This window comes from Rhinolophus sinicus, linkage group LG04 (genome assembly GCF_036562045.2).
Source record: "Rhinolophus sinicus isolate RSC01 linkage group LG04, ASM3656204v1, whole genome shotgun sequence".
Taxonomy (NCBI): domain Eukaryota; kingdom Metazoa; phylum Chordata; class Mammalia; order Chiroptera; family Rhinolophidae; genus Rhinolophus; species Rhinolophus sinicus.
The window spans coordinates 35359601-35381715 of NC_133754.1; the positions used below are offsets into that span (position 1 = coordinate 35359601).

General features: G+C 37.1%; 1 protein-coding gene across 3 annotated transcripts; it reads left to right on the forward strand.

The window, feature by feature from the left end:
* The first annotated feature begins 2393 nt into the window (after positions 1-2393).
* Positions 2394-21900, forward strand: SLITRK5 (SLIT and NTRK like family member 5). 3 transcript variants are annotated; one of them, XM_019752888.2, is made up of 2 exons: positions 2394-2531; positions 5627-21900. In XM_019752888.2, the coding sequence occupies exon 2, from the start codon at positions 5635-5637 to the stop codon at positions 8506-8508; it is 2874 nt and encodes a 957-aa protein (XP_019608447.1). In that variant the 5' UTR covers positions 2394-2531; positions 5627-5634; the 3' UTR covers positions 8509-21900. The 3 variants fall into 3 exon arrangements, with proteins under 3 accessions (XP_019608447.1, XP_019608446.1, XP_019608448.1); XM_019752887.2 differs by lacking the exon at positions 2394-2531 and adding an exon at positions 2795-3105; XM_019752889.2 differs by lacking the exon at positions 2394-2531 and adding an exon at positions 3715-3781.
* The last annotated feature ends 215 nt before the right edge of the window (positions 21901-22115 follow it).

The window sequence follows — 22115 nt, forward strand, 5'->3', positions numbered from 1 at the left end:
TTAACAAAATTTATTTTAATCAGGATAATATTTAAAATAAAAATAACAGAAAAACCATAAACTGAACTAAAATTTGATGTTGAATGCAATTGTGAAGATTTAGGAAAGCAGTAAAATAATTAAATAAAGTAGCTATATTCAGCTATTTTTATAAGTCCAATAACTGATTAAGCCAAGTTACACCCTTTCAGAACCTCTATAGCTTATCAACATTGAAAATTGTGTCTATGGTAGAACTTAATATCTATATAGCAAAAGTTTCTAAGTGTAATTAATATGTGATTTTAAAATTATGGTACTTTAACACTGTCATTTTGAAAATATAGAGGTTATTTTATACTTTAAAAAATAAATTTTCTAAAATATTGAAATCATTTTAGAAGATGATGACTAAATAAAACATACAGTAACAAGACGTCTGTGGGTGCAGTTTAACTTGTGTGTTTATACCATGTACATGTAGCAAGTGTTGTCATTCCTAAGCCAAACGAAATTTAACAGAAAGTTCTATTATAAGATTTTATTTTCACTATCTGATATTACAGATTATTTCTTTTGTCTCTCTCCTACGTGTCCAAATTTAAACAAAATAAACAAAATTGTTTCCAAACAAAGTATGTATGGCTTAAGAAAAAAAATTGAAAAACATATTCAGAGGAAATTTCAAGAAACAATGCGAAACCTCAGGAGACTGCAATATTCACTACCTCTAGAAAACTTCTAATTCAACATCTATAAAGAATGTGGGAAGATATATTGTTTTAATCCTATATTTAAACAGGATATTATAACCACAATATTATCCAAAATATTACCAAGAAAGAGACAATATCAATCAAACAATGTTTATCAAAGAGGCAATGTTTAAGATGATTCCAAAAATATACGATATAATTAATTCCAAAATAAAACGGGTAAAAAATATTTAAGTGGTCAAAGTACCCAGTTATCAAAGAAACAGGTACATGTGCACTTAGCCTGCATTGGGCCACTCATTATAATCAACTTTTTTTCCTATACCAGGAATGGACTGCAGGTTTAATATTACAAACACGGGAAATAAACCTCATGAATGTAAAGACCCCCTTTAGGGGAGGGCAGTGTCTGGTTTCATGGAAACAGACAGGAATACTTACTGTAGAGATGACTCTAGTGGAGTTTAGCAGGTGACTCTTCAAGAAACTCGCTTTCTATCGATATTGCATGTATTTAGGAGTTTCCAGCTTTTTAGTACACACCAAATATATTCAGAAATATTCCCTCTGAAAGTCGTTCACATCCCTTTGTATCACCCTGACATATCTATGAAACGTAATTCTTAAACAAACAAACAAAAAAATAGCGCCCTTGTTTTCAGCTAGGACGAACCACTCCCTCTTCCAGGGTCCTGTACAGTAAGTACGTGAGACAGCAGCAGGAGCTGTATTATTCTAAATAAGAGGAAGGCAGGCGATCAGCACAAGGCTGCAATCAATCTGTCCCTGACCAGCAACAAGCCTGGCACCGTCGGGGTTATTTCCACTCCTCCCTTTTTCAATCCAAGGATCGCACAGTCCCACGTTCGTGTTACGCACATGGTCCAAGACTCCTCTGTCCCCCGCGAATGTGACATCCAGGGGGGGCTCCGGTCGTGCCGCCCGAGCCCAGCAAAGGGAAGCCTTCGCTCTCGGCTGCCATCTATCGGTCGCCGAGCGCCCGCTTCGCCCCGGGCCCATCATGTCTGCTGCAGCTTGGCTCGCACCAGCGGCGCGACAATAAACAAGTGCACTGGACTGGGCCCTGCACCCGCACTGGAGCAGATGTCTCAGAGACCCCTGCGATGCTAACCGCGTTGCCACCTTCTCAGAGCCTGGGAGGGAAGACGCGACTTTCTCTGAGTTTTCAGTTTCCCTGCTGCCGGGACACGCCACAGGCATAGGACAACGCTGTTTCTGCCCCCTCCCCCCAAGACCCCTCAAATGATGTTGGAGATAGAGACTTCCAAATAATGACGATCGTGCGCCGCATCTAGGGAAGGGATAGGGAAAAAAAAAACCAAAAAAACCTGCAAACATCGGGAACGATGAAACCGCCAAGAGGATGCGGGAGCCGTACAAATACTAATTAGGGGCCGCCGCGGCTGCAGCAGCGGGTTCTGTGAGGGGACAGCGGCGGTGGGATCCCAGCGCTGGGTGGCCGCTGCGCAGGGGGCGGAGGACGGTGCAGGAACCGCAGCCGCCGCGGGAGCAGCCGAAGAGCCGGTACCACCTTCACTCGCCCCCTCACTACCATGTACAGTGTGCGCTGCAAGAAGAAGGCGGGCGATGCACGCACACCCCCGCGCCCCGCTCCCTCTGGCTGGTCCCCGGGCGTGCGCCACTGACCAGGGGGGAATGTGGTGAAGACCGCAAGGAGGAGAGCCGAGGGGGGAGGGGAGGGGAGGGCCGGCCGGCGCGAACCCAGGCCCGAGGGTGAGAGGAACCCGAGGCGGCTGGAGGGGACGGCTGCTGCTGCTGGCTTGGAGAAAGTTGCCCCCTATGCAGATGGCAACTGTAAGTACCGGCCTGGGAGGGAGCCGGGTGTGCGGTGAAGGATGCCTGGGACCCACGGTCGCGCTGTGGCGCGGGTGGGAGCGAGTGTGCGAGTGAGCGTGAGTGTGAGCGAGTGCGAGCGCTCGGCTGGGCTGACCGTCACGTTGGCGGAGCCGGCGATGCCAGGCAGTCTTCTCCGCGTCCCCCTCCTCCAACAGCTCCCTCCCCGCCCCGCCCGGCTGCTGCTCACAGCCCCTACCGCGAGGCTCCTCTACAGGGGTCCTTCGCCGCCCCTTACCCCTCCCTTCTCAACCCGCCACTCACGATCGCCCCTCGTTCCCCCCAACCCGGGTGCCCGCTCCGACTACTGCGGAGAGCGCCGGGGAGAGCCGTTTGGGGAACCCCTGAACCCGCGGTCGCCACGGCGGCGGCGGCCGCGGGCAGGCGGCGTCCGGACGCCTTTCCTCCAGCGGCTCGGACCGCACTGCTCGCTGCCTCCTCGCTTTACTTGGGCTTCAGAAACCCAGAGCACACCCCAAAGAGGTATTTTTTTAAGGGTGGCTACGATGAATGGGCCCTAAAGATGTGAGACGGGGTAAGTCTGCCGTTTACTTTGCAAAAGAGGCTCCAGTGTCTGTGCCTGTGCGTGTGGCGGCGGGGTGGCTTTCTTTCCCTCTCCTCCCTCCCCTTCCCTTCGGGGCGGGGTGGGGGAGGGGGAGCCTCGCGTCCTGGTACTCCCGGTGCTTCTGCCTGGGCCGCTGTGGGAGCAGCTGTGCCTGGAGCTCGCGGGTCCGGCCTGGGTACTGGGCTCCAGCCGGCGCGGCCCCAAGCTGCTTAGTGTGTATGTGCAGGGCGACGATCCAAGGTCTAAATTCTTTGGGGGGAAATAAATACAGCTCCCCCACCCTTCAAAAAAAAATCTGAGTATATGCAGCGCACCCGCGAATTTACATCGGAGGTGCGTTTCCCAGTCAGAATGTCAGCCTTCTTCAGCTCAGTCAACTTTATTTTCTCAAATTTCGGGCTCCTTTGATGGCAAAGAGGAGGAGAAAGGGAGTCGGTTGAGAGGAGCTCTTTGACCCTGGCTAACCAGAACTGAATTAAAGTTGTAAATGCTCGAGTTTAATACCGGCTGGGCACAATTTGCAATGGACTGTCAGAGGGGTGGGAGGTGAATGGGGGCGGGGAAGCACAGGGAGGGAGGAGGAGGGGACCCAACCTCAGCTGAATGGATGTGCAGATTTGATCTAGTGGAGAACCGAAATTTCAAGGTAAACATTTTGCTTTCATGGAGGGTGTTTTTGCCGCTTTTATGCCGAGAGGTGTTTGCAGTTGCGTTGGGAGGTCGAGGATACTTGCGAGATGTATACACTGCGATTCCGATTCGTCTTGACACGTCTGGGTGGCCACACGTGAATGATTCGCAGGCACACTTGCACATGTGCATGCGAATACGGGGGCTCTTAATAATAACGCGGGCTGGATTCGGCTCGGGGGTCAAGATCGCGGTCTCTAGGCTTGAACCCTTGACTCAAAAACGTCTTGGCTTTAGTTTGGGCTGAGATTGGACATCAAACTTCGATGGTGGTGAGGCGAAGGCAAGGTTGACCAGAGAAAAGGCATTGGTTCCCCGAGCCCAACATCTCTGCCAAATATTCCCTCCCCCTCTCCCCCTTCCCCCAACCAAAGCCACACACACTCACACATTTACAAACTCGCATCATTTAGGTCCTTTTCTTTATGAGTGCTGCTGTCGACCCGAAGTAAGAAGTCGAAGAAAGCCTTTAAGGGGTCAGAAAGAAAGAAAGAAAGAAAGAGAGAGAGGACGAGAGAAAGAAGGGGGGGGGGAGGGAGTCAGATTGATTTCTTGGGCAAATGAAATTCGGATATTAAAGCACTGACCTATGTCACTGTTTATTCTCCCTTCCACCTTTCTATTTTGCCTCTAATCAACCCAAGTGCCCTTTCCCCAAAGGAAAAAAAAATGAGGGGAGGGGAGTAAAGCACTGACAATTAAATGTAATAAGCAACTCCAGAGATGGGGCTGCCGGCACGGTGGTAGTTCAGCTCAAATCTTGCTAATTCAATAAGGTTAGTTTTGCATACCATAGCAAACAGACGTGTAGCCCTTGGTAAGGGAGGCTTTGGCGCTGGTCTTTGGTTTACTTTAAGCTGATTCCCGGTAAGCAGTTGGAACGTCCTTTTTAAACTCCAGGTATCGGAAGGTGTTCCGGGATTGCGGATGCCTTCGCAGAGTTCTTTGTAATCCATCGTGCACAACTATTTCAGTGGCTACAAGATGTGGTTTGGTAGCGTCGCTGACATGATCAATGAGGAGAAGTGGACGCAAGGCGTTCTCTGGGAAGCGCTGCTAAGTGGTACCGTGCATGCAATTAGGACGCTGATATGCTTAATAGCGGTAGTGAAGTCCACAATCAAAGCGAACACGCTCTCCTTTTTCTCCACTCAAAGCTCCTGAAGACAATTGGTGATTTAAAAGCTTCTTCTGGGTCCTTTTGATGCATTATCTTACATCCTTTTTTGCCTCTGAAAAGTATTCTTTGGGTTCTCACCTTGGCATTTGGAGCGATGGTTTAAAATAGCCCAAGTATTGTGGCTCCTTCCTTTTCTGTGAAACTGGGAGACCTTCATAATGAATTGTTGTATGAAGAGATTCTGAAAGAAAGGCAGAGGGGTTTGGTATAGGTGAGGTGGGGAACCTTGTAAAATGGTGTTTCTTTTCTCTTAAATTAGAACCATGAAACTGAACTGACAGCCATTTTATGTATATTTATGGATTGGTTTTGAAAAGGGGGGAGCAAGAAGAACACTAAAATGGGATTTTATCTAAACCTACCCTTATCTTGTAAAGAGTGGCATTTCCTGTTGTACTCATTAGGAAATGAAATCAACCTTTTAATCAAAATGAATATCAGATTTTAATAAAGTCTGGATAATGTCGATGTTCCCCAGGGGTGTGTGTGGGGGGGATGTCATTCATAGACCCTCCTTCTGGATTTCAGAGAAATAGTATTAAGGAAAATAGAGACTTTCTGACTGATCCCTTAAATTTTTGTCATATTCTGTTGTTTCCTTTTTCCCTTTCTCCCTTGCAGGAGGTAAAATGCACACTTGCTGTCCCCCAGTAACTTTGGAACAGGACCTTCACAGAAAAATGCATAGCTGGATACTGCAGACTCTAGCGTTTGCTCTAACATCTCTCGTCCTTTCGTGTGCAGAAACCATCGATTATTATGGGGAAATCTGTGACAATGCATGTCCTTGTGAGGAAAAGGACGGCATTTTAACTGTGAGCTGTGAAAACCGAGGGATCATCAGCCTCTCTGAAATCAGCCCTCCCCGTTTCCCAGTGTACCATCTCTTGTTGTCTGGAAACCTTTTGAACCGCCTGTATCCCAATGAGTTTGTCAATTACACTGGGGCTTCAATTTTGCATCTGGGTAGCAACGTTATCCAGGACATTGAGACGGGGGCTTTCCACGGGCTTCGGGGTTTAAGGAGATTGCATTTAAACAATAATAAACTGGAACTTTTGCGTGATGATATATTCCTTGGCTTGGAGAGCCTGGAGTACCTACAGGTCGATTATAATTACATTAGTGTCATTGAACCCAATGCTTTTGGGAAACTGCATTTGTTGCAGGTGCTTATCCTCAATGACAATCTCTTGTCCAGTTTACCCAACAACCTTTTCCGTTTTGTGCCCTTAACGCACTTGGACCTGCGGGGGAACCGGCTGAAACTTCTGCCCTATGTGGGTCTGTTGCAACACATGGATAAAGTTGTGGAGTTACAGCTGGAGGAAAACCCCTGGAATTGCTCCTGTGAGCTGATCTCTCTGAAGGATTGGTTGGATAGTATCTCCTACTCGGCCCTGGTGGGGGATGTGGTTTGTGAGACCCCCTTCCGCTTACATGGCCGGGACTTGGACGAGGTGTCCAAGCAGGAACTTTGTCCAAGGAAACTTATTTCAGACTATGAGATGAGGCCGCAGACGCCTTTGAGCACCACGGGGTATTTACACACCACCCCGGCCTCAGTAAATTCCGTGGCCACTTCTTCCTCTGCTGTTTACAAACCCCCCTTGAAACCCCCTAAGGGGACCCGCCAACCCAACAAGCCCAGGGTGCGCCCCACCTCTAGGCAACCCACTAAGGACTTGAGCTACAGCAACTATGGCCCCAGCATCGCCTACCAGACCAAATCTCCGGTGCCTTTGGAGTGCCCCACGGAGTGCTCTTGCAACCTGCAAATCTCAGATCTAGGCCTCAACGTCAACTGCCAGGAGCGCAAGATCGAGAGCATCGCAGAGCTGCAACCTAAACCCTACAACCCCAAGAAAATGTATCTGACGGAGAATTACATCGCCGTGGTGCGCAGGAGCGATTTCCTGGAGGCCACGGGGCTGGACCTCCTACATCTGGGTAACAACCGCATCTCCATGATCCAGGACCATGCCTTTGGGGATCTCACCAACCTGAGGCGCCTCTACCTAAATGGCAACCGGATTGAGAGGCTGAGCCCAGAGTTGTTCTTTGGCCTGCAGAGCTTGCAGTATCTCTTCCTCCAATATAATCTCATTCGAGAGATTCAGTCTGGGACTTTCGATCCCGTCCCAAACCTCCAGCTGCTATTCCTGAATAACAATCTCCTGCAGACCATGCCCTCAGGCGTCTTCTCAGGCCTGACCCTCCTCAGGCTCAACCTGAGAAGTAACCACTTCACCTCCTTGCCGGTGAGTGGAGTTCTGGACCAGCTGAAGTCACTCATCCAAATCGACCTGCACGACAACCCTTGGGATTGTACCTGCGCCGTGGTGGGCATGAAACTGTGGGTCGAGCAGCTCAAAGTGGGTGTCTTGGTGGACGAGGTCATCTGCAAGGCGCCGAAGAAGTTCGCTGAGACAGATATGCGCTCTATTAAGTCGGAGCTACTCTGCCCAGACTACTCGGACGTTGGGGTTTCCACGCCCACGCCCTCCTCCATCCAGGTCCCCGTGAGAACCAGCGGAGTGACGCCCGCCTTGCGGTTGAACAGCACTGGAACCCCCGCGGGCTTGGGCACGGGTGGAGGGGCGTCGTCTGTGCCCTTGTCGGTGTTGATCCTTAGCCTGCTGCTGGTTTTCATCATGTCGGTCTTCGTGGCCGCCGGGCTCTTCGTTCTGGTTATGAAGCGCAGGAAGAAGAACCCGAGCGACCACACCAGCACCAACAATTCCGACGTGAGCTCCTTCAACATGCAGTACAGCGTGTACAGCGGCGGCGGCAGCACTGGCGGCCACCCGCACGCGCACGTGCACCACCGCGGGCCCGCGCTGCCCAAGGTGAAGACGCCCGCGGGCCACGTGTATGAGTACATCCCCCATCCACTGGGCCACATGTGCAAAAACCCCATCTACCGCTCCCGAGAGGGCAACTCCGTGGAGGATTACAAAGACCTGCACGAGCTCAAGGTCACCTACAGCAGCAACCACCACCTGCAGCAGCAGCCGCCGCCGCCGCCGCCGCCGCAGCCCCAGCAGCAGCCCCCGCCTCAGCTGCAGCTGCAGCCAGGGGAGGAGGAGAGGCGGGAAAGCCACCACTTGCGGAGTCCTGCCTATAGCGTTAGCACCATCGAGCCCCGGGAGGACCTGCTGTCGCCGGTGCAGGACGCCGACCGCTTTTACAGGGGCATTTTAGAACCAGACAAACACTGCTCCACCACCCCCGCCGGCAATAGCCTCCCGGAATATCCTAAATTCCCGTGCAGCCCTGCTGCTTATACGTTCTCCCCCAACTATGACCTGAGACGCCCCCATCAGTATTTGCATCCGGGGGCAGGGGACAGCAGGCTGCGGGAACCGGTGCTTTACAGCCCCCCCAGTGCTGTCTTTGTAGAACCCAACCGGAACGAATATCTGGAGTTAAAAGCAAAACTAAACGTTGAGCCGGACTACCTCGAAGTGCTGGAAAAACAGACCACTTTTAGCCAGTTCTGAAAGCAAAGAAACTCCCTTGGAGCTTTTGCATTTAAAACAAACAAGCAAGCAGATACACACGGTGAACACGTTTGATTAATTGTGTTGTTTCAACGTTCAGAGTGAAGTGCCTTGGCACGAGATTCTCAACTTCAGCGGAAGATACTGAAAGGGTGTGCAATTTCCTTTTAATTTTACACGTGGGGAAACATTTGTGTAAACTGGGAACATCGCTTTTTCTTGCGTGTAGGGGAGAGAGGAGAAGGGCTTTTTGAAAGGTAATTGGCTGCGCGGGTGACTTGTTAAAGGTCGCAGTCATTTTTGTAGTGGTTGGAAGTGCTAAGAATGGTGAAGATGGATAGATTCTACTCTTCCTCTTTTGCTCCCTTCCCCCCTCCCCTTCTCCCCCTTTTAAGCCATGGGTGGGTATAAATGGCTTTTGTGGAGAGATTAGCACACCCCAACTTCAATAGAAAGTTAATTCTCTTACTTTTCCCCTTGTCTTACCCCCTTCCTCTCTCCTTGCCTCCCTCCTCTCGCATTCCTTTACTTTCTTTTTAAAGGATGTATTTGTATGCATTCTGGACATTTGAATTAAAAACAAAAGTATTGTGATCTCGGAAAGGATCACCATAGATGTGGACAAATCATTAAAATTACAGAGCTATATGATCCATAATTGATTAGTCAAAATAACTTATTGATGAAATATACAAATATTTTATTGTAGCACCTATTTTTATATGCACATTTAGCATTTCTCTTTCATTCACTATTTAGCCTATGATTTTCACAGAGGTGTCGCACTATATTAGGAGCTGCATTTCCAAAACTGAAGTGATATCAGGAAAGCATTTTAAATCATTAAAAATATGGAGAACTTAATGGCAAAGTTTTAAAGCCAATGCAACCCACCCAATTGGATCTGTAATTTTAAAAAAAAAAACAAAAAAAAAACTGTGTCCCAATGTATAAAAGAAAAAAATTTAGGGCAATTAATTGGGCCATTCGAGTGAGAATCGTGTGCAAGTTTCTGGTTTTATTAGAAAAGATTTAAAAGTATTTTTATTAGTCAACCAAAATGATGTATTGATTTGACTACTATTGTAGCCGATTTTTGATTGTTTAACCAAACCCAGTTGCATTTGTACAGATCCACGTGTATTAGCACCTCAGAAGACCAAATGATGGACTGTACAAATCTCTATACAATGTCTTTATCCCTTTGGGCAGTAAGCAATGATGATAACCACAAACAGGATTTCTGTAAGATGGGGCTACTGTTGTTACAGTCTTATATGTATCCCAGCACATGTAATTTTTTAAATAGTTTCTGAATAAACACTTGATAACTATCTCAAATGAGGGATTGAAGTAATGATTACTTAAGGTGCAAAAGAATTAGCTATGTGTGATTGACTGAGTCTCCATTATTAACAATTCAGGATATAGTAGGTAACGTTCCTAATAGAAAAATGTTCCTCATAATTATCAAATTAAATATATACATAATATAATATAATATATATATACATATATGTGTATATATGTATATATATATATATATGGCTATGTTGGTTCAGGGAATTATGTTTTTCTAAATGTGTCTTTTAATGTGTTTATTAATGAAATTGTAATTGTATACTTCTTTTCCTTATGGAATTATTCATCTAATAATACATGGAGCATGGTAAGTAATATATTTCGTATTCATTTTTCCCCAATATTATGTATTTTGTCATGTCAATATTATTTATTCAGTCTACAAATTTCCATAGTTTCCATGTTTTTACTTGTGTAAAACTACCTTCAACAATTGTTATGGATAGTTTATCTCAAGTTGATCTATATCCTAAATATTCAAAATGCTGGTGGGAATAAGCTGTTCACCTCTGAATAAGGTTTGGCATTGAATTTAGATTAGTACTTAAAGGTAGGAAATGTTTGAACTAATCAAACTTAAAGAGCCAGGTGCTTCATTGCTATTGGTGGGTGTTCCCATAATCTCACCTGAAATGTGTACCATATCAAGGGCTGTTCATAAACTTTATGTTTAAGGAACGCTTTCCATGGCATTCTGCCACAAAGAGGCAGCATTTACCCATGAGTAAATTGAGAGTAACTATTTGAATTTAGGTTGAACAGGTGGTAATAGTTTCACTGAGGAATTATAAAAATTATATATGGTAATGCTGTATTGGCCAAGTGAAGTAAACTATCCCCATTCTGTGCAACATTTTCCCTTTTGATTTTTTTAAAGGGAAAAGAACAAGATTAACAATGCCATGTGATAATATCATGAAAAAATAAAAATGTATCTCCTACTTTTCATCTACCTCCTCCATATTAGATACAGGATTAGAAAGGGAAAATATACTAGCATTTGATTTCACAATTGGGGTTATTAATTTCTCTTCACAGTGAGAGTCATTTTTCTTTTAAAAATGTCAATATCACTTCACCAATATTATTATATGTAGATATGGTAGTATTGTATAAATTATAAAATATTTATGCAAAATGGAATCCTCCATGTAACTAAGTTTTGTTTCTTAATTGACTCATAAAAAAAGTAGGAGATAAGAATTACATGAGATTAAAGATGTATTTCTGGACAATATAAATAGCTTCCAAAGAAAGTTGATGTACTTTTCAAAGATTTACAAAATAATATTTTCAGAACTAGCACTATTGCACATAATCTTGTCACATACACTCGCTTTAGGTGTCTCATTTATATTTCCACTCTTACTAAGGTGTCCAACATATTTTTTAATCTCAAAAATAATGATTATATGATTTATGGAAAGAGGTTACTTCTAATTTCTAAATTATATTTTTCCCAACTGTATTAAGAGGATAAAGGTAAGCTCATCATTTTGCTAATAAACTTGAAAAAATTTTAACATGTAGAGTCATGAAACTGGATAGAATTAAAAATGAATAATTTTCTCCTTATACATAGTTTCCTATCAATACAGTAACATACAATAGAACGTAAGTTGTGTAGTTTTCAATATTTGATTTTTGTTTTTTCAGGTGTTCACTGAATAAATAATTAAATTGGGCATATCAGTGGTATATGATTGGATTAAGGGACCCTGCAAATTTTCTCCATAGAATTTTGGAGAACAATATGTAATGTTTCAGGCATCAATTAAAATTTGGATGCATACTAAGCTTACTCTTTGTGCTTGTTCTATTTGATATGTTGCATAATCTTATACAAATATATTTCCAGGTAGATATTACAAAATCTTATTTTTATCTACGTATGATGATAGTGTAAATACTTAAATTATCTCAGAGAAAGTAAATATATTACCTGTAAATGTGGATAGTTTGTATGCTAATATTCAAAATCATTTACAGCTAAACTATTGATTGAAGTTATGAGTTAATCAACTTTAGCACAAATATCACACTTGGAACACATCTTTTGTTTAGGCATTATCACCTTTATACATGTGAAGTGGAAAATTTTGGTGAATGCTTTGGGTACCCAAGTCTGTCCCACTACTGTTCCCTCAACCTCAATAGGAAAATCAAACTAGTGTGTAATGAAAAGATCCACAGATAGTGTGGAAAAGGTTAGAATTGAAGACCTTAATCTAATATACCAGTTTCTTGCCCTATATCATTAATTATTTTTTTGTTACTGTTATGTTATTGGCAGATTATTCAAATTAAATGTGTAATTTTCTTTCCATACTCTAATTTTTTGGACTCCCTTCCTTTTTCCTTACATCTCCCCATTTCTTCCTTCCTGCCATTTTTTACCCATTCTCTTCATTATTTTTCAGTAGGGCAAGGTAAAGAGTGGGAATACTCCTTGTTTGAAATGCCAAAAACTGGCTACTTAAATTTCAAGAGCTCAATAGATTGTTTCCAAGGTCGCAGAATTCCAAAATAAGGAAAATAAAACAGACGACTAATATTCTTCTATTTCATTCCGAAACATGCACTTGTACTTTTCAGTTGGCTCTAATTTAAGATATTTTTAGGGATGGCAAAATATTTATTATAACTAATTTTAAGAATAAATTTTACACTGGAAAAAGGTCCTAAAAACAACAAAGAACCAATTGAAATGCTAGAACACAGGAACATTTAATTAATTGACTTTCAAAGGGAATGAAATATTGTGAAAGTGGTAATTAAACTGCTGTTAAATTAACTATTTAACTTATGGATAATGTTCCTTAAATCCCTTGAAGTTCTCTTCTTTTTGCAAATACAAATAAATGACAAAAAAAAAAAATCAAAGCAGTTTGATGACCATTAGTCATGTGCATAAAAATAATTATCTAACATCTGTATTCAAAGGAACCTTATACAATTAATAATGCATTTGACAACTGTGCATTTTATCATTAATTTTATTTAATTCAATTAAATGCCTATCTCTAAATATCCATATATATTTCCATCACTATATGTAGCATGTATATGGCATACAAAAATAAGTATTATCAAAGAGAGCATTACATACTCAATTTTCATCTAGCGTTCTTTATATTTCAATTTTTCCATTGATTTTTAATTACACTTCCATGTTCTATGGTTTAGGCATGTTAGACTGTGGTAAAGAAAAGAATTTTATGTAGAATAATGTTTGATTGTGAAAATAATATAATACCATTTTCTTCTTCTGTTTATAGCAGACCATTTGGCTTAAAAGATGCAGGTCAAATATTTCTCATGGTAATTGTGCCAATATTATAAAATGAATAGCTTTAGTACTCATTTTTTAAAAGACAAACATTTAACCTTAATTAAATTTAGAGTGATTTAAATTATTTCTTATTAAAAACATCTTTTGAAGATCAAAACAAATATTTCATAGAGAATTGATGTAATGTAAATATAAAATGATTTGCTTTCTCATTTTCTATTTCTGTAAAAATAAAAATTTAATGATATATTGAATAATGCTAAGTATATGAGATATATTTTTTATTAGACATTAGGAAAGTCATTTTATAGGAGAAAATTAATATTGATAGTGATATGTTCAACAGAAGCCTTCCAAATTATTTTCTTCTTAATTAGGTAGCATTTTCAGTGATCATGAAGGAATATTGTATAGTTCTAAAATAAAATAAACATATACATATTTCAAAATTACATATGTTTCTAAAACTAAATTATGAAACAATGTTTTCAAGGATTTTTTCTATTTAACATATGCAGATATGGAATTGTGGCTTGACTGAACTCCAGACTCATTAATATCATAGTCTACTTTCGACAAACTTCTTTGCAGATCATTACATTTTAAGCAATGTGTCAACATATAATGAAATAAATTCGAATTTAATTGTAATGCTGCAATATTGAATCATATATATGCAAGTAGCAAAATTTGGTTGCTTTTCAGCATTCTGGAATACACATATCTTAGATTTTTCTTACACATTTATTTCTACCACCAGTAATAATGTTTACTCTCTCCAAGTCACACATTTTTTAAAGAATCTTATTGCATAACTCATTTTTCAAAAACTTAATTCTGGGTATTGAAACCCAAATTTGTGTATATTTTCAATTTGGAATTAGGTACGTAACTATATAAATAGAACATGAAGGGTGGCAGTAACCCCATGTTATTTCATTAGAAAGTTCCTTTCCAGGTACTGTGATAGAGACTGACCAGAATGCTTTATTTATGAGAGGTTCATTAGGCTCATGTAGACAAAAATTTAAATTTTAAACATAAAATTTATATGTAAAAATGAATACTTGATCAATAAATATATTTTACCTGTAATGTTCTTGTCTACATAAATTATCTGTACAGAATCATGCTTTTAACATTACAACAGTAGAATATTTTTGCTGTATTTAAGTCCAAAGTCAAAGGATGTTTCACTTCTGAAAACCCTAATAATAATGGGAAGCTCATAGTTATCAAATTTATTTAAATCCTGAGTTTTAACATCAACTTTATCTACAATCCTAAGAGTAAAGGTAACAGTACATGTTTTTCTTTATTTTACTGAACTCTGCCCTTGCTAAAGTTCCCTTAAAGCATATAAATACACATAACATTTTTTTCTTCATGTTTTTCTTTTTGTTTGACATTTAGGTAGCAAATAGTAAAATAAAGAATTATGAATTAGCACTTGCTAAATTGTCAATTAATTTTTTTTCACTGAAACCGATCCTTCAATTTTATAATTATCCCCCAAATTTTAAATCTAGTAAATAATATATTTACATGGGTGCCTCCAAATATGAACATTCACACCCCAAAATTACTCATATATGTCAGAGAATATTCAAAATCATTTACCATACCATCATTTAAGTGTAAGTACAATGGTATTTTTGTTACTGGTTATCATTAAAGAACCCTGAGTCTTAGAAGAAAATTAGGTATCTCATCAGAAATTTTAATAAGAAAGAAGGCAAAAGATAGATGTTGAGTATTCAGATTCTAAATTTAAAATATCTTCTCCAAAGCTGACAAAATTGTATATACTGAAAACCATTTACAAAGGGTCTTTGAATAAAATTATACATTTTATGATGTGGCTAATTCTATATAGCTTGAATAATCTTTTGAATTTTAACAACGAACTCTCTTCATTTAGGAATTTTTATCTTAGAGAAGTTTTTCTTTTTGTTTTGTTTTGTTTTTTGTATAGAACAAACTTGAGTCATCTAGTTGTTATTATGGCTTTGGTTTACACTTTCATTTTAAAGCTCTGTGCCCAATTTTAAACATATTGGAAATGTTCTCTATTTTTTATGTTTGATTCTTGCAACTCAAATCATTTCCCTCCCCCCAAAAGATTGAAATTAAAAATTTGGTTTATTTCTCCTCAGGTTGTTAAATTAAAAATATGATTATCTTACATTATACCTAGCGTAACAATCCAAGTACTATTTAAGCATGACAATGTTTGAGGATGTGGGTATGAAATTATCACTGTGGACTTGTCACACATTAATAGTCATCTTTATCACAGAGCATCTAAATATAAAGGTGAAAATTTCTTTAAATGTTAACATACCTAAAATTATACACTTTGATTAACTGGGTAGCTCATACAATTTACAAAATGCCTCTACTATGTGCTTATAAGCACTAAAGCAATGCTCACCAACTGGTGACCCACAACTCAATCCTGAAAAAAATCTGTGTTTTATTTGATCAGAATAGGTTTATTTTCTTTTAAAAAAAATTTGAATTTGAATGCCTTTAGACACCCTCCATATTGTCTTAACCTAGGAGCTTCATATTATATTATGTGCTGGACCATGGCATTTGCGCTTTCAACCATGTTTAAATATAATTTGTTCCTCCAATATTAAAATTTATGTATCATAATCATGTATTTTCAGGCATTGTTCTCTAGGAGCTCACAGTTTATAAATGCTTTATATATAATATTTGAAGTAACAGATTCTACATTGGTTTACGCTATAAAGAAATCAGAGAAAATAAGAATGAATTATTTTACAACCAGAGGAAACTGGTTTACTATAAATGATTATTCTATTAGAAATGTAAATGTGTTAAAGATTTAAAGTGACTTAGAGTCTCCCAGAGCAGAATTTGTAAACTGCCCTGACTCCGACAGGCCCCTGGACATCCTAAGGGAGCTGCAGTAGTAACTTAAGAAGCATGTTATTATAGAGGGAAAATTATAATCACAGGTAACAACAGAAGCTTTTCTCCGAATGTGTAACTGCGGATGTACTTGGAAACTTGAAAAAGGTCAAGTCAATGAAAATGTATCAAACATCAAATATGAGAATCGCTGGATGGAAGATATAACTTGGAAAGTCTGATCCAATAAGTGTAGGACCAAAAATGTTTAAAAAGGAGACACAGACTTGTCAAAACATTTTTTTTTCCAGTGTATTAGAACAAAAGAATGAGTAAATATATTCTTCAGTATTGCTGTGTTAGTGATAAGCTGTTTGTAATTTGAGGTATATCTAGAGGAAGTAAGATAGGACATGGTAAGATTCCCAAACTCTTCAAATCTGTTTTAAGGTTTTATTTCATTGTGTTTTTTTTGAGACTAAATACTAATATACTTTGTAAAGAAATTTTGGATTTCATCTTCTCTATTATTTTTCCAACAAAATGTGAATTAGATTTGCTATACAAATATACTGTCAGTTGGATTTTTATTTTTACTGTTGATCTGATTTAGTGATCATGTAATCTTAACTTTTCCCTTCATTGAGAGTTGTTTAATAAGTTGGGTCTAAAATAACAAAATAATAGTTGTGTAACATTTGCTGCTATTTTATACCAAATGATAGCCAACGGCAACAGGACAGAAGGATGATTCTAAAATTCTGAACTATGTTCCTTTTTTCATTACAGATGATGTGTACTTTGGCAACTACTTTGGGTCTCTGCCTTTTCAGTTTTTAAAAATTAATACAATGCACAATCAAATGAAGAGCTTAAAAATTTTAGATTTCCATTTTCTCTACTGGTTGTATGTCAATTGTAATTCTTTCTAAAATTAACGTGGTAATTAATTATTGCTATTTACACTATATACATATGAAAGATACGATTATGTCTTTCAGATGAAAACCTCTCAGATAAAAACCTCTCTCTCATGCTACACACACACACACACACACACACACACACACACACACAGATATCACAGCTTTAAATGTATTTTAACATATTGTTGTTTACAAAATTAAATGCTCATTTGTAAATACTTCACAGTAAATTTAAAGGTACAACTTCTTTGAAAAGGAAGGAACTTAGTGTAGTTTTATTGACTTATTACATATTCTCACACTATGAATGATTACATTGAACTTTTAGTATATTTCAAAAATATATGATAAGACTTTCTAAAAAATTGAGTGCTGTTTCTAAATTATTGGTAATTTTTTCTTACATTTCCTTTTTTAATTTGCATTTAACACATGTTGAAATAATGTATGAGGTAATTTTTTTCCATTATTTTGGTTTTAATTCAAACAATCTTGGGCATACTTATTTTTCTTAGATAAGATTCAATAATAAATATCGTACAAAGATGTATCAATACTCTGTACTATATATAATATTTAAGGATCTTTGGCTTATTTTTTCAGAGTTAATTACAAAAGGCAAAAAAACTATGTGATACATCATTTATAAATTTAATATTCTATATTTAACAACTGTTTTGCATAATTAATAATATAGGTAGTACTAATTTTCTCTTAATCCGGTGGTATAAATTTGGTTATTAATTCAATAATGAAATCATTTCCATTCTCAAGGTTTTCAAATATCACTAAAGTACTATTTACCAGTCTCAGTAAGGATCTGAGCTTCCCCTCAAATGATGAAAGGACTCTTTATAGATTCTTATAAAGAGAGAGCTGTAATGTTTGGAATTTAAAATGGTAGCAATGATAAATCCACTGTAAACATAATAATTAAATCACTATCTTCTCTAATAAGAAGAGAACAGAAACTCAAGTACATTAAATGTCTTGAAAGATACAGAATTGTAGCAAGCTGACATCGATACTTAATAAAAAGGTCTTATTAATATCATCTTACCACACATTGTTCTATACAAATATGTTGCTATTCAGTGAAATAGATAATTAATTAATTCAGAATTATTTTGAACATACTTTCTCTACCTACCTTGCCAAAATTCAACTAAATAAATGTATAATAGGAAAAAGAGATATTTGGGATAATGGCTGTTATCATAAGATCCTAAAACTATACCTTGCGTGTAGAAGTCACTCCCCTAATGAATGAACAAATATGCATCCATAGATGGTTATAGATTAAGGTGAATTCAGTGTATGTTATAAACTTCCTAAGTTGTCTATCACACCATTTACCTTGGCATTAACTTCAAGGAAGTCCAAAATATCAATATGAGTATTAGGTGACTGTTTAGTACCTTATAATGCAAATTTGTACTTGAAAACCATTGGGGACACTGCTAGTGCATTTAAAATATATCTATAAAATATGCAGGAAATATTTTCAAACAAACGAACAAAAAAAATCAAATAGTTAAGAAAAACTGAAATATAACTTGAGCACTTAAGACATAAAAGTCATCTCAATTTTTAATTTTAATTGTTAATTTTACTTTGTTGGCACAATTGGCTAAGTTTTTTGAACAATTAAGGAAAATAATGATTAATGTCCTGCATTTATATTACTGTTCAAAACCTGCCTTACTCAAGATACTGATGAAATTTTCAGGCATTTCGCAGATATACTCCTGGTGTTTTAAGCCTGGCGAGGTGTTTATCTATTTAGAAAGCTTTTTTGGACACTGTGTGCTTTCCCCTGGGTATAAGAAAATTAGTTCATCCTTTTAATGAGAATGTTACCTCCAGAGAAAAAGCAATCCAGAAGGAATAATACATTACTCAGGGCACTTTCCTACACAGGGACACATTTTTCTCTGAGGCCGACTCATGTATATTTCAGTTGGAGAGTTTTAATATTTTAAAAAATCATTGCATTTAGTCACAAGGTACCATGACGATAGGATATTTTTTGAATATATATTGACATTTTTTCTAAGCATTTTTATACATCAATTATAATTTAGGAAATTTTATTTATTGTTAAAATTTTAGCTGTCTTCATATTTGAGGTACAATAAAATAGATAATTATTAATATGTACTTTATGTATTTTGTTAAACTTGAAGAACAATAGGCTTAAATAAAATGGCTTTAGAATTTCACTTATGAGCCCCAAACAGCACAGTTTTAGAAGTATGTAAGCTGTTCTGAGACCAAAAAATAAATTATTTCTTTCCATCCAAGATGAACACCTGGAGGATTAAGTAATTACTTCTTATGGTGACTTCAAATATTTTGGAGAGTTGAGAATGTGAAACTGTTTGATATTATAGCCACATGTTTTAATTCCTCAACATTATATTTAATATTCATATATTTCAAAATTCTGTTCAGTCACTATTTTTGCCCATTAAAGAATATTGGAGTACAATGATATAACTTTTTGAATTTTAAATACTTAGCTATTTTATCTTTTATAAACTCATAATTTCCTTTCCAAAATAAGAACCAATTATATAATATGTAATATCAAAACATCAAGGTATGTTGATGTTGTACTTAGTTTGTAAAATACACTTTTAAAACAAACAAATATAGTAAATAACACTTTGTTTCATAAGGTGTATCAATATTATAAAAATATTTCAATAGAAATCTGATGCTAAATATGAAAATGTATTTTATTTTATGGATACTAACATGTGTTATAATGAGGGATAAAAATCAAAGAAGCATCTTTTCAAAATATTTAGCAGAAACAAAATGAAAGTTAGATTTTCATATTTGGGAAAGATCTTATCATCCCGCTAATTTTCTCTTTTCATAATACCAAATCAGTTTCCTATTATTAATATTCATTAAAAATTGCTTAATTTGAATTACTATTTATTATGCAAAAATAAAATCACTATTTTTTATTTAAAATAAAAATAACACATTGACTAATTCATAAATTTGATGTAGCTATTTCTTTGTGCATTTAAATGACATAATTAATTAAAATTAATTCAGATCAGTTGTTTTTGAAATGAATTTCACAAATTAGAAATGTAAAACCTATTACATACGTTGGGTTTTGGAGCCATTTTATCATATGCTAGATCACAGTGAATACTTTTAAATATAAAAAAATATATTATTTTTCTGTAGTTTGAATTTCTTTAAACATTTCAACTGCAATTCTATAAACAATCCTGACATACAGATTTCTGTTTACATGTGTTTCTAAATAGAAATGTGGGTATTCATATGCATGCTTTACAGACTGTCTTATTAGTTTTAATTACATTTTTGTTTGTTTTATTGGAGAAAAATAATATAACATTTAGACAACTAATTTAGAAAACTTCAGGACATTATGTTGATAAAATACTACATCATATTATATGTCATTGTGCACATTTTTGTATAGTAACTTGAAAATTAAAACCACATATTGGCAGAATTGAATATTTGTGTTAAATTAAACAATGTGTAGATATTTAATTCAAGTTTTATATGGTTACATTTCTATTTGCAAATATTTTAAAATAAAATTACATTAAAAGTTATTATATTATACGTGATATGAATAACACTAAACACAACATTACTTATAATACCAGAGAATGAAGACAAACATAATTTAAAGAATATAAGTAATTTTTATTTAAAACTAATTAGAAAAAAATAAGTTTATGTGGCAAATTTTAACCTAAGTCTGATCTCTAGATGTTTTGCATGGTGATTCAATTAGTAGTATGTATTTTCACATATTCTTTCTATTCTCTTATTTTAACTAATGCCAATATTTGACACACATGATAATCCCTTTAAAATGTTATTTCAAAATAGAAAAAAAATTATATTAGACAATTATTTTTGCATAGTCTGTATCACAGCTATGACAAATTTGTAAATATTTTGGAAGAGTAACATTTGGTTTAGTTTTGCTTCCAATGTACTATATTTATATGTTAGATTTCTCTCCATTTGAAAATCTTTCTGTGAAACAGGAAATTTCTCATGTGAATGGAATGTGGCTATAATGAATCAAAGGAAAATAAGAATGGGGCTATGATCAAACCAAGACATTGTTTAAAATAATAAACCTTAAATTATATTTAAGGAGTTCTGAATTTAGTATCTATCAGGTAGTAAATAAGTAAATACATAAATACGATAATTACATTGGAATTTTGGATAATTTTAAAACAATTCTTAGTTCCACTACATTATAATCCATTGTAACATTGCTATTAGATTCATATTTGAAATATTAGAAGTATTGGACAAAAATTCCATTTGAGGTGATTTTCTTCAAATAGATCATGTTGTTATTGCTGCTGCTATGTTTTCCCCTTAGAATCATGCCCTACTGAAATCTATTTAGGTCTTATCATCTGGAACTCTTGTTGCACTAGATGTATGGGTGTTGTATGTTTGGCACATATGTTTTCTCATATTTGGGGAGCACCATTATTTTATAACTGGAATGGTGCATGTATTAACTAGGATTGAGGGTTTGGGATCTCACATTTTCCTCTTTATCCCCCCCCCCCCCGCCAATGAATATAGAATGTTGGTGCAAGATTAGCTATATAATGAATTATTCACATTAACCAGATTCATGTTTACATTATTGTTAGACATTTCATAGTATATTATAATGGTTTCTGTTGTTTTAATTGAATTTAATTCATGGATCTTTAAAGATTTTACCCCTGTGTCAAGACTACCCTATTATTTTCTTTAATTGTATAGAAAATCACTTTTTTGTCTGATAATTTTTTTGTAATGCAATGAGCCAGATAGGGTAGGTAACTAAATCCAATAAAGTGTAAGGATATGGCATCTGTGTATATATGGAAATAAAAGGTGTTATAAGGATTATTGATCTTTTTACACTTTGACAACTGTAACTCAGTGAAATGCTATACATTGTGATTACTTTTTAAATAGCTGATTTACATTACTTTGAATTTTGAAAAATGTCTATATTTACATTTTTCTAGTAGCTCACAACATTATGAATTGGTTCAATCTGGTTGGACTTAATCTAGGAAAACTGTGAAGTAGATAAATCATACTTCCCTGACAGTCTT